The 12,432-nt window shown below is 43.1% G+C and overlaps 1 protein-coding gene across 2 annotated transcripts in view; it reads right to left on the reverse strand.

Moving 5' to 3' along the window:
* The window catches only part of nlgn3a (neuroligin 3a), a 148,711-nt gene that overhangs the window by 97,892 nt on the left and 38,387 nt on the right, over positions 1–12,432 (reverse strand). Inside the window, exon 4 of one of the 2 annotated variants that reach the window (XM_037779984.1) lies at positions 4,381–4,440. The exons of the other annotated variant lie outside the window; for it this stretch is intronic. Coding sequence (XP_037635912.1) covers positions 4,381–4,440 — 60 coding nt within the window. The remainder of the gene's footprint in view (positions 1–4,380; positions 4,441–12,432) is intronic. 2 annotated transcript variants of the gene reach the window in all.

Genomic DNA, 12,432 nt, shown 5'->3' on the forward strand with positions numbered 1-12,432 from the left:
TATTCTGAATGTCACCGAGCGTCTGCTTAATATTCCCTTTATACTGAATCAAATAAGCTAGCACTGTGCGACTGGGCCTCGGATGGGAGAAAAAGGGCTGAAGTGAAGGAGCACACACTGACAAATTCTCTATTTTGGACTGGCAGAAGACAGTGGAAGGAGACCACGGGGGAAAAAAAAATGCTGTTGCATAGCTGTTGCTATTTTAAGCAGAGGCTGCACATCATCAGGAGTGATGGGATGGGCAGGGAAAGAGCACCTTATGGTTGCAGTGTGTCAGCCGTGTTCTCCGCAACACATTTCTGAGCGCAACTGAGGTATGACGTGTATATAAAGAAAATCTTAACATGGCATTGGGTATATGAATAGGAGAAGTGTGTGTGTGTGTGTGTGTGCGAATGTGTATGAATCTTGACATTGCTACGGAAAAAGTAATGGGAGGAGTGACCTTTGTGTGAAGGTGACTCCCCGCTAGTGTGTTAAATATGCTGTTGGCAGACAGAGAGCGGTGTGTGTGTGAGGATGGAGAGAAAAGAGAGGCGGGGATAGACGCCGGCTGAGTGAAATAAAAGGGAAGACACGGTGAGAAGCCTACAAGGCTATTAGCCAAAGCCCCCTACAGCTGGCCTGGATCTAGATGAGAGGAGGAGGCTGTGGAGGTGCTGTCATCTCTAAGACTCACGGACAGCTGTTTACTCCTCGAGTGAACGAAGACTAACCCTTTAGTCTTCCAGGGAAGCCTGCTGTCCTCTCTGCAAGCCACAAAAGCTGACATTATACTGTACGGACCCACTGAAGGGTTGAGGACAGCGCGCCAATAGATGCATTACAGGCACAAACGCCCTGAGACGTGCTGCGGCGCTTCGTACGGGAAGTGCGTCACTGAACTAATTCAAAGCCCCATTCTCTAGATTTTTCAAAAGCAGCCTTCCCAATTATTTTTTGCCACTCAAGAGTAAAGGACAAGGGGGGGGGGGGAGAAAAAATAGATGACAGCAACAGTCTGGGTCTCCCGTCCTTTGAACAGGCTCAAATGATGCCCTTGTGGATCCGCCATTAGCAGCAATGCTTATCTTGGAAAGAAGCTGAGCGGCAGCATTCCAAATATCTCTGCGTAAATGGGCTTCAAAGGGGCACGATTCCTCAGCCCCGCCACATCACAGAGAATAGGATAGTGGCAGAATGGGAGAGAATGGTGTGTGAATTGCCCCCACTGTCGATTCACCAGTCTGAGCTGAGCTGAGGGCTTTGCTGGATGGGGATCCAGTCAGGCCTGTGCAATGGAATTAATGGTAATACCCAGGCAGGTGGAGCTCAGCTCTGCTCCCTGGCACGGCAGCGATGGAGAGCTTCTCTGGGGGTGGGGGGTGTGTGTGTGTGCATGTGTGGCGCTTGCTTCTAGAGCTTGGAAGCATTGTTTATGTGTACAAGAAGGGCGTGCATGTGTGTGCATGCTTCACTGGTTTAATGGATGCGGGGTGTGCCTGTCTGAGTGTGTGCACGCTCACGCTGGGCGGAAGCATTCCTCCTGATTAGAGCTAGAGTCTCAAAGTGCCAAATGACAGACACACACACACACACACATCTATTTTTCATCAGTGGGAGAGGGCCGAGGCGGCAGTGGTGCAAGACGCTCTAGAGGTGGCGTAGGGATGGCTGCCTAACACCGGGCACAGTACCTCGGCACCGCTGCCACGTTCCACCTGGGAGATTTAGCTCCTACACAGTCTGACTCCATCTATTTACATGCCCACCTTTATCTAACGACAGCAGGTAGGTGATTGAAAGCTCCTTTTTTTTTTACAGTGCAATAACAGCCTCTGTAAAATTGAGTCTTGATTGTGGGCCGATGTAAATCACAGCAACTTGGCCCACACGCTCGTGCTGCTGGAGGGAGTGCTGCGTAGAATTTGAATGCGCTTTGGGGCTGCCAGGAGGGTTGACTCAGGCTCAGACAGACAAGCGGACACACAAAGACACAGGAAGAGACAGACAGACAGACAGAACGGCTGAGAGCGAGAGCCTCTGGGACAGCCAGCGGACACAGTGAGATATAACGTGTAAAAAAAGGTAATTATATTCCTCGCTATAAATTTCATTTTGCTTACCTCCTCGTCTCAGTTGAATGTTTTTATTGGCTCTTCTGCTACCCTTTTATATTGTACATTTATATATTACTATTCCATTACATATGTTACTTACACTTCTTTGGCGATGTGAGAAATCCTTTATTGTTCCAATAAAACTTATTTGAATTTAAGAGCGTGTCTGGAGGGTTATAACAGGCAGGAGGGCGGCTCAAATATGGTGGTGGAGGAAAAGGAGGGAGGGAGGGAATTAGCCCAGGATAGACAGACTGCCAACTGAGACAGCATGGTAATGTTGGGATGAACAGACTGAGAGATGGAGGGGGTTAGACAGAGAAACCAGACAAGACAGCAGCTCTCTGGACTGAATGAGAATATGCGGATAAGAGGTGCATGCAGCTAAAGAGAGAGCGAGAGTTCTGCTTGTGCTACGACTCTACTTGGCCTTTAACTTGAATACAAATGTTTGATTTTCATTGGTAATGCGTGCAGTACATTTACTGTAGACAAGGAGATTGCTATTACCCGCAATAATAGTACAGCCGCTCGGGAGAGTGGTAGTATGTAAGACAGCTTACAAGGACTTTGCGAGGAGTGAAGTCTTTTTTCTCACAGAGGTAACAGTTCTCGTTGGGGGGAATTAGAGTGGTGTTACTGAACACTGGCTTCATGTGACGGCTCGCGACACTTCAAAACATTCACCAGAACAATGAAAATCTCCTGGATCATGTTTAGGGATTGATGGCCAACTCTGTCACACATGCATTAGTTACAGTTCTGTGGCGGAGATTCTGCCGGGACTGTATTGTGCTTCTACGGTGATGCTCTGTAAATAGCATTAGTTGCGCTCAGTGAAGAATAGACTTGTCACATTTTCAGTGAGGCCAGTCTTGCACAACAGCTTGGAGACCAAGCCACTGTGAGCGCACGCAAAGACTTGCCAGACAAAGGGATCGGCACTTGTCAGCAATTTCGAACGGACTTAGGGCGACATACACTGACGCATGTGGGCTTGCTCGAGGGGAAGACAAACATACACGCTGCATACGCGTGCACGTGTACACACAGTGAAGCTGAAAAAACCGAAGGCAATTTGGCTTCGGTTGCAACAGCTTGCCCTGGGCTTGAATGAAGAAACACCTGTGTGTCAAAGTGGTGCCATGGCAACGCTTCCTGCTCTGTGATCAAGGCCAGCGTGAGGCTTCTTTCTGAAAGAAGAGCCCACTGGCAGTAAGGAAGGAGCTTCACTACAAACCCTTAAACATCTGGAGAGAAGCCTGGCCAGAGGCCGGGGGGCTTTAAAACCCAACGCAGGACTCCACAGCAAAGCCACCGTTAATTGAGCCAACATCCATAAGTGAAAGGATACGGTAACTTAGTGTGACGTGTCAGGTTCCCTGCCAACAAGAAGGTCCATATGCCCCTAAACACCCGCTGAGGTCCCAAAACAGCTTCGCTCCAGACATACAATCTTGTTCGCCAAATATACGCATAATGTGCAAAAATCCAATCTGTCCATAACAAACAGAGTGTAAATCAATGGCTTTAACCTTGATATCCAACATCATGCTTGCATCACCTGCCCTACTGTGGCACGGGAAGACGAGGGCGGGGCGATATATCAAGGGTTTGATTTAGATTCAAAGACTTAAGCCGTTTCTGTTGCAGCACAAGAATCGTCTCTCATTCTAATCTCGGCAGAGATCCACCCTGAGCCAGGAATATCCCAAGATAAATATGGAAAGTGAACAATGCGATTGCTGAGCAGCAACTTCCCATTTTCTACACCTCTCGCCTCTAATCCTCTCCAGCAGCACTCCTGAACTGCCGCTCCTCATCTAAATCTGCCGGCAGACCCGGTGAACGGGCTGATATTACACTGCTGCTTCACTTTCCCGCTGCCATTATCGCCACAAAGACAGCTGCTGGCCACACCTTAAGAAGGGGGCTCTCACCACTGCTTCTTGTAATAACAGTTGCTCTAGTCACTGTGTGAGATATTCAAATTGACTCAACCCGGGGTTGGTTATCTACATAGCTACTAGTCCCCATCTGACTCTGAAGCCAAATACTCTGCTCAGCGGCTGAATCTTGATGCGCAGGAACAGGATACCTCACATTCACTCACACACACTCCAACATTTCATTTACAGATTTGAATGTGACAGGGGTGCTTGATGATTGCATTTGCAATTAAAAATAAATCAAACAAAAAATCATAAATGATCAGAAAAACAGTGACATTTTTAGAAAAAAAAAATCATGCACCATCTTTGTTCACCATGGAAAATACCTTCATCTTCATCACCGTCGTTATCCGATAAATCCTCGCCCTGTTTTTTTGCATGGGCCCCTGTTATTGAAGCAGGGAGAGACATAGAGAGGCACAGGGAAATTCAAAATAGCACGTTTGGCAACACACAGATGGGAAAAGAGGCAATTCAATACAAATCAGTACTTGAGACCACATGTGAATAACAACAACGTTAATTTAAATACACAATTCCCAGTAGGACATTTGTCAAGGGCATTTTGTTGTTAACACTCACAGCACATAAAATAAGAGAAAAATAAACATTTTTTAATAGTATACAGATTAAAAAACACTGGGTACAAATCAAAACATCTTGCAAAGATAACCTCAACAAAACTGTTCTAAAAGCATATTTGGAGCAGAGTCATACACCACTGGCAGTTTCAGAAAAACCTTTTTAGATTTAGTAGGAAAACCCTCTGAATCCAATCCTATATGTTTGGGGAACAACACTATTAGCTTAAAGGATTGCTGAATTAATGAACAGCTATAACATATAACTCTGATTGGTTTTAATTGCATTTTGGAAAAGGCTTTTTGAGAAGGGTTTTGGCGTGTTTAAACAAGACTTTAGCGACTTTCTCTATTCTCTCTGGCACCGAACTTCAATTGGCATCCAGTTTAAGAGACCATAAAAACGGCAAATAAAATGATATTAACAGAAAATGTGGCAAGTTAAAGAATATACAAATCAGGATGCAGAAAAATGTTTAAAGAACTGGGTTTTTAACCCCTTAAAACTCCGACAGCTCGCTGTTCTGTCTTTCAGAGGTTGATGCGGGCTCAGTTTTCAAGATAGCGTGAAGATACTGGTATCATATGAAAACCTAGAAAACCGAAGGAATCCATTGGTACCAAACATGTCATGCTAGCTTGTCGGGAAGATCGCTAAATAACACTACGAAGTTACGCAAAAATTTTGGTGAGGAAAAACTGGCATGGCGATTTTCAAAGGGGTCCCTTGACCTCTGACCTCAAGATATGTGAATGAAAATGGGTTCTATGGGTACCCACGAGTCTCCCCTTTACAGACATGCCTACTTTATGATAATCACATGCAGTTTGGGGCAAAGACCATGCAGTTTTTTGAATGCAGTATAAATATGTTATTTCGCCTATTCTAAAATGATGTGTTTGAATATTTCTGCATACTGGGGTTCCTAAACGGTCTTGGAATTACAGTATCACTGTAAAGCTGAGACTTGTGAATCCAATGAGCCCAACTGTATTCATGTGTGATGATGTTAGTCCCCGAAACAGCCATTTCATTGTAGTGAGATAATTTTCTGAAATTTGACCTCACTGTATAAAATGACCTGTGGTGACCTCTAGGATAATCACAGCCTCATGAAACTTTACAGCCACAAACTAGAGACCTAGAACATTCAGAGGATGGATGGCTTCCCTAGGTAGATTGACAATAAGGGGGTTTCTGAGCAGTTTACACAACAAAAGGGCTCGACATCCAATCACTGAAAAATGCAATTCTTGCAGAAATCACAAAATGTAAAAACATTTTGATACAAATCACAGCATGGCTTTTTCTATGTTTTTTTCAAAGTCTTTATGTCTTAATGTGGTATTTTGTAGGGATTATTGATCATTTTAATTAATTCTCGAATGGTAAAAAATTGTTAAATTTAGCACCAAATCTGTGTAACCCAAAAGATTGCTGCAACAATTTATGAGACATAATAGAGCATGGGAATGGCCGTCATATACTTTTATCATAATGTTCTAAACCCTTTGTCCACTTTTACAATTTATTTTAATTAATTAATCAATCAATCAATCAATATATTATTTGTATTTCTTATTAATGACTAGAACAACTTGACACTCAGTGCTGAGCTGCATCTAAAATTAATCTTCAGTTTCCCAGCTTTCAAATGATGTACACCACTTCTATGTGACATCTACTGTTGACTAGTTATCTCCCACTGAACATCCCCTGTCCCCCAACCCTACCTCTCTAAAAAAGAAAGTGGAATGGTAAGGGGTTAAACTACAAGCAAAAGCACGTGCAGGATTGCAACTTCCCTGGAGGTGGTAGAGATGTGAATAAATCATAAGATCATGTGTGTTATGTATACTCAGTGATGTGTGCGGTTACTACAGCTCGTCTTTTTTATGCCCTAAACAGTAGGTAATGTGTTTTTGTCCTTGTGCTACATGTGAGTATGAGAATCTAGCGCCCTAGGGCGCCTGTATAACATGTACAAATATAGTGAACCAGCCCTACCTTGACCTACTGCTTACACACCGGTATTCTAAACATGATATCCATGTATAATCATTTTTTAATGCCCACTAGAAGCAGATATCAATGCTGGCTAGTCAGTTAGTCATCATGCCATCCATTCAACAATCCATCTCCTGACAAGAATTTAAAGAAATATGGTATTTTTTGGAGAATTTCACAGTTTTGGTAATACCCTGACCTTTCATCTAGCACCCCTGTCAGTTCCGATTTTCCTCCCGAGCAATTCCTGACACACTAAATCCCAATGTTTTCGTGACCTTGGACGTTTCCTCTGGTGCAATCACTAGGCTACTATGAATACAAATTAATATCAAAATCTAATAGGCCAACTGTCATGGGATTTACTGAAGCCTTCATGATTTCCATATAAGATGTCGAGCATTCCCCAAAGTGTTGAAACACACATCACCTTGTTTAACGTCATGTGGTTGTTGTTTAAGCCGTCATCTGCTAACTACATTGATCATGAGACAAGATACATCAAATTTTCTATGGATATTCATGGTCTCTGGAGGATGATCCACAAACAGGGCTGCTCAGCGAAATAATTTTGGTGAGATGCCCAAATTCAGAATTGCATGTGGCATGATGTACTCAGGCCCAAAGACTATTTGAATGATCACTATAGAGTGGTGCAAGGATGACGTATTTATGTAGGCCAACCCGGAAGCTGGAATCACACGGGTTCCCTCCAAAAAAGCCAATGGGATTTTTCCATTTGATTTTGGATTATTTAAAAAAAATAAGCTCTGTGGCAAACATACGTACCTTACACATTTTGCTCTGTAAAATAATATCCACAAATTAACACCACTTTTATGATTTTTGAAGTGTGAATGCAATTGGCAGAAGTAAAAAGCTAACCAACTACACTAGGCCACATGTGTCTCATTTAGCCACTTGTTAGCAACCGCCTTTTTTAAGACACTTAAAGGCTTCAAAATTCACTGATGTATTTTATATCGTAATACAAATGTTAAAATCTCTTAAGCTTGTGTTAACCACAGACCTTATTTCAGGCATCTAACTAATAACCCATTAAAAAAAAACATTGACTTCACGATAAGGGAACCTGAAGTGCTAAACTGCTAACTCATTTCCAGGTTTTAGGACTCATTCCTGCAGCACTCTACGTCAACTGCTACATTTAAAGAGGACCTATTATGCTAATTTGCAGGTGCATACTTGTACTAGAACATGTTTACATGCTTTAATGTTCAAAAAACACTTTATTTTTTTCATACCGGCTGTGCTGCAGCACCTCTTTTCACCCTTTGACTGAAACACCGTTTGAGCTCCTGCCCCCCCTTCCTAAAAGCCCACTCTGTTGTGATTGGTCAACTGAAACAAACTCTTTGGATTCTGCTCCAGCTCGGCTCTAACTAGCTTTGTTTGAGGGCGAGCCAAACTAGCTGCTAGGCAGGTATTATGCACAGTGTGTTATTTGGTGACATCATCACATTACCGAAGAAAAGGCAGGACTTCAAGGAAGTTCAGGAGCAGTGTTTTCTGTGGGGGAGAGTAACTCCCTTTAGCGTGGACTTTGGGCTTTGTAACTTTGCAGACCTTTTAAATGCACTAAAAAACTATATAATATACTAACATAAATGATAAGAGCATAAAAGCATAATAGATCCTCTTTAGTATTTCCTTAAAAGTCACAAAGAGACTTTAGAATATTATTTATGTCATTCAAGTGGGCAAGCCAGCCAGTCAGTCGGGTGCAGTCAGAAGCAATATAAACCTCTTTGGCATAGGCACTAGTTAAACAGCTTTCATTTGAATGAATGCACCGCCGTGTTTGAAAACCTCATCCATTGTTAATTGATGGATGCAATGTATTGCATAATGTAACAGGCTGAGTGTCATGACATTTACTGAGTACATTCAAGCTCTTAAAGTGGAGAAGCCCTTTGAATTTGTTGATTCCACAGTCTGTGCGGTGACCTCGTTCAGTCTAATAATTGGCCGTAATGAATAATGCAGTCTGTATGGGCCGCTATATGAGCTTTAGACGGCCAAATATAATCATAATGCCTACGACAACTTCAAGCTTAATGCATAACTTTTGTGTCACCGTTTCTGGAGTAGTAACAGCTTGATGGATTGATGTTGCTACTGCACGATGTGGAAGTTGTTATGGACTATTGGGCGGGCTTTTAATGTGTATTTGTCATTGGAAAGGGTAAGGTGAATAGCTTGACAGGTGTGGTAGGCCACATCCTCTTCAGTCATTGGCTAATGTAATCAAAATATCTAATCCATTACCAACATACAATCTAAAATACTTTGCATGTGTTCCCTTGACTTAACAGCAATCAAGCCAGAGAACGTGGATATTAGTGCTTAATAGAACGCATTAATGGGGGTGTGTTGTTTCAGGTACCGGACTGGATTTTACAACTCTGGAATGATTAATCTTTCTTTGCAACAATCGCCAGAACATAAGCAGAAATATGGCGTTCACATTACAAAATAACCTGGAATGTGTGCTTGCATGTATTTGATTGGCCAACGCACCACTTGCCGGATAACATTGCATTACTTTGCGGCAAAAGTTAAGCCAGACTGAACTTTTTCGAACCCAGCGAATACTTCATAAGCCCTCGCCGTCGGCAACCAATTTATGCCAACACAGTGATCTCATTGAAGTGAATAAGAGGGCTGCGTTCTTTCACAAAGTGCTAAAGTCTCAGAGTTCAACAAGTATAGCACTTGAACAAATTTCATAGCAGCACCAAGTCAGTCAGGAGCATCTTCCTTGTGCAGGAAGTGACTGCCATTAACGGCAGAATGAGTAGGATTTTCCAAAACAAGACTCGGTCAAAACCGAGTATAGGGCTGGACCGTGTACGGTCAGTCTGTGAATTTGTGGATAAATTGTTACACAAATAGTCAGTGGCCATGTCTATAATGTTAAATCCAGCGGTACATGTCCACCAGGTCCAGCGAGGACACTAGGGGACACGCTGCTCCACTCAACTTGCCGTTCAAGAGGTGACGTACGCTATGGTTGAATGCACCCAATTGGTCCCTGGTTTTCTTCTTGCCGTTTCAAACAGGAAACAACATGGTGGCATGCTCGTAAACTTTTTTTTTCGTCTGAACAATCCACCAAAATCTACATCTGAAAACATTTTAAGCAAGAAATAGGCTATGCCACTGCTGAATCTCGTTTCATTTTAGAACTAGATCGCCTAGTTTGACAGCTTGGTCCAAGTTTCTTGAGCCAGACGCATCTCGCTGGACGGGCTCATTTGCATAACGGACTGTTCCCCGCCTTTTCATTTTGAATGAGGAAACTCCAACACTCGGCCAATTGTGTAACTTCATCACTCTGTCAGTCACTCAGTGACAGACTTTTGCGTTTGTAGAGCTGGCCCTCTGTGGTCCAGCCCAAAAATATGTATAGAGTCATACAAAAAGAATCCCTCTCAATCATCTCTTATGCCCCACTAGTGGTGGAGAAGTATGTGGCGGTATCTGTGTCTTCAGAGACCCAGCCCTCTGTCTGAATCTTCTTATTTTGCTGTGTTCGGTACATTTCTGGGCGTCTATCTCTATAAAATGTAGTGACCAGGTGCCATATCGTAGGCACGCATCCAAGAAGAAGCTACGAAAACGGCGGACACATTGAGGCGATACGCCAAGAGGACAAAGCTCATTCCAAAACGAAACCTGGGGTTGGCCACAACCGACAAATCCTACTCATTCTGCCTTGAAGCTATCAGATGTCAAGTCTCTCATGTGCGCTTCAAGGGAACCTACAAAAGTGTTTTAGCAGCCAGCACCCCGACAAAGATGCTTCACCTGCTGAACCAGCCTTCTTTATGGCTTGTTAGCGATTATGGTTATTCTAATGCTCACCGTGCCGTTGACATGACAAAACAGTGGTGTTATTGAGTGATAGTGCTTCAGACAGGCATAGATTGGATGGCAGGTGTCGACGGGGAAGCTCTGTCACTATGAATCGTGTTGTCTGTGAGCCTGTCCTGTGTGTGTCAAACTCTGGATCTATAATAGGAGCTTTCAAACGTGACACCCTCAGTGACTCAGCAAGCGAGCCTATATTTGACCTTGAAGTGATGCCGCAGTGAAAGAGTGCGACGTTAAAATAAAACTACAATGAGTTGACAAGTTTCTCTGCAGAGCCGGCCTCCAGGAGTCGACATTTGCATCTCTTCAAAACAGGCGGCATCTGGAATAAGGGCTTTTTATATTCACGTTCCTTGACAAGCAAACCTGTTGCATTTATCAAATCAGGTTCAAAGAAGCCGCGTTTGATGGGCTTACTGGTTGTTACATAAAGGCTATTGGAATTCAACTTTTCAGCAGGATGGAATAGCTAATAAATGACACTAGTAGTTGGCTATAGAGTGAATAAACCCAAGCCACACAGACACACACACACATACATACAGCTATAGAAAGCTCTCAGACTCTAGGGACTTCTTGAGTGAATCCAAAATTCACTCAATACATCGTGGAAGGGCTGAATGTTAACTGCCTTTCCTTTGCTGGAAAAAGGTTCGCTGACAATAGATGGGCCTTAGAGTTAAATATCAGAAAGGTCACAATGTGGAAAGGGACTTAGTGAAATGTGAAATGTTGCAGCCTTGACAATTTAGAGCAGTTTTATTCAGTCTCTAATCCTCAGGTGGCCATTTTTCTCTTTCAGAGCGCCTCTCCTCCTGTCTCTCTGCTCTCCGTGTCTCTCTCTCTCTGTCTGTCTCCGTCTCTCTCATTCCTTCTCCTCCCGGTGTAGAGGTTAAGGAACAGCTTGGGAGGGACACATAAGAGAGAATGATGGAGAATGCAGCTAAAAGGTTAAGGAGGCTGTAATCCTGCAGTAAAGGACAGCCAAAACTCACACTGCGCTTCAGCTGTTCCCAAAATACAAAAAACAAATAAAAGGCAGCCAAGTTGTCTTTCTGCCTGTCTGCAGCTCGATAATGGAAAGAGACGTGTTTAACAGAGACCACGGGCTTCTGAGTACGGTGGCAGCCTAACACACTGGGGTCCTCTTACCTCTGTTCTGGATCCCTAATGAACCATTTATTCCCCATATTAGAGGAAAAAGACTACGCTGCACAAAAGCAATCAAGACTCGCCAGGCTTTAGGCTTCTTAATCTTCTGTAAGACACAACAGTCATTTAAGTAACTGAATACACATCATTACTGATTTCAGATTCATTCAGAGCCCTTTGAAGGCCAGAACAATGCAGGTATGCAGCCTTCAACTCAGTTGGTGGCAGAAACACACCGGGAAATTTGGCAAAAACACCACCGAAGGCAGTGAAGAGGAATACTGAAAGCAGGCAAACATGGATGTAACAATTGACAATATGAAAGAAATCAGCACTCAAAATGTGTGTTGAACCTCAAGTATCCAAGCCATGAGTTTCGGTGAGGAAAACTATAACTTTTGTTCGTTTACAAGGTAACTCCATCGGGCACCTTTAACCTCCATGCCAAATGCTAATGCCAAAATCCCAAAGATACCAAATATATCAGCCTGAAATGTAAGAAAATGTGTATAACTGATGCATGTTATGGTACAGCCATAAAAAGACGTGTTTGAATTATTAAGTCCACTAAAAGGAGGAATTTAAGGGGAAATCGGGGCTCGTGAGCATCTAAGGCAGGCTTAGTCAATTACTTTTTTAGAAGGTCTAGATTTGAAAAAATAGATATTTCAATTTCTGTGTCTGATGTCTGATCTGCAAAGCTAGTCATTTAAATGTGAAAACAATACACCATTTTAATC

The sequence above is a fragment of the Sebastes umbrosus genome, chromosome 9 (assembly GCF_015220745.1).
Source record: "Sebastes umbrosus isolate fSebUmb1 chromosome 9, fSebUmb1.pri, whole genome shotgun sequence".
Classification (NCBI taxonomy): domain Eukaryota; kingdom Metazoa; phylum Chordata; class Actinopteri; order Perciformes; family Sebastidae; genus Sebastes; species Sebastes umbrosus.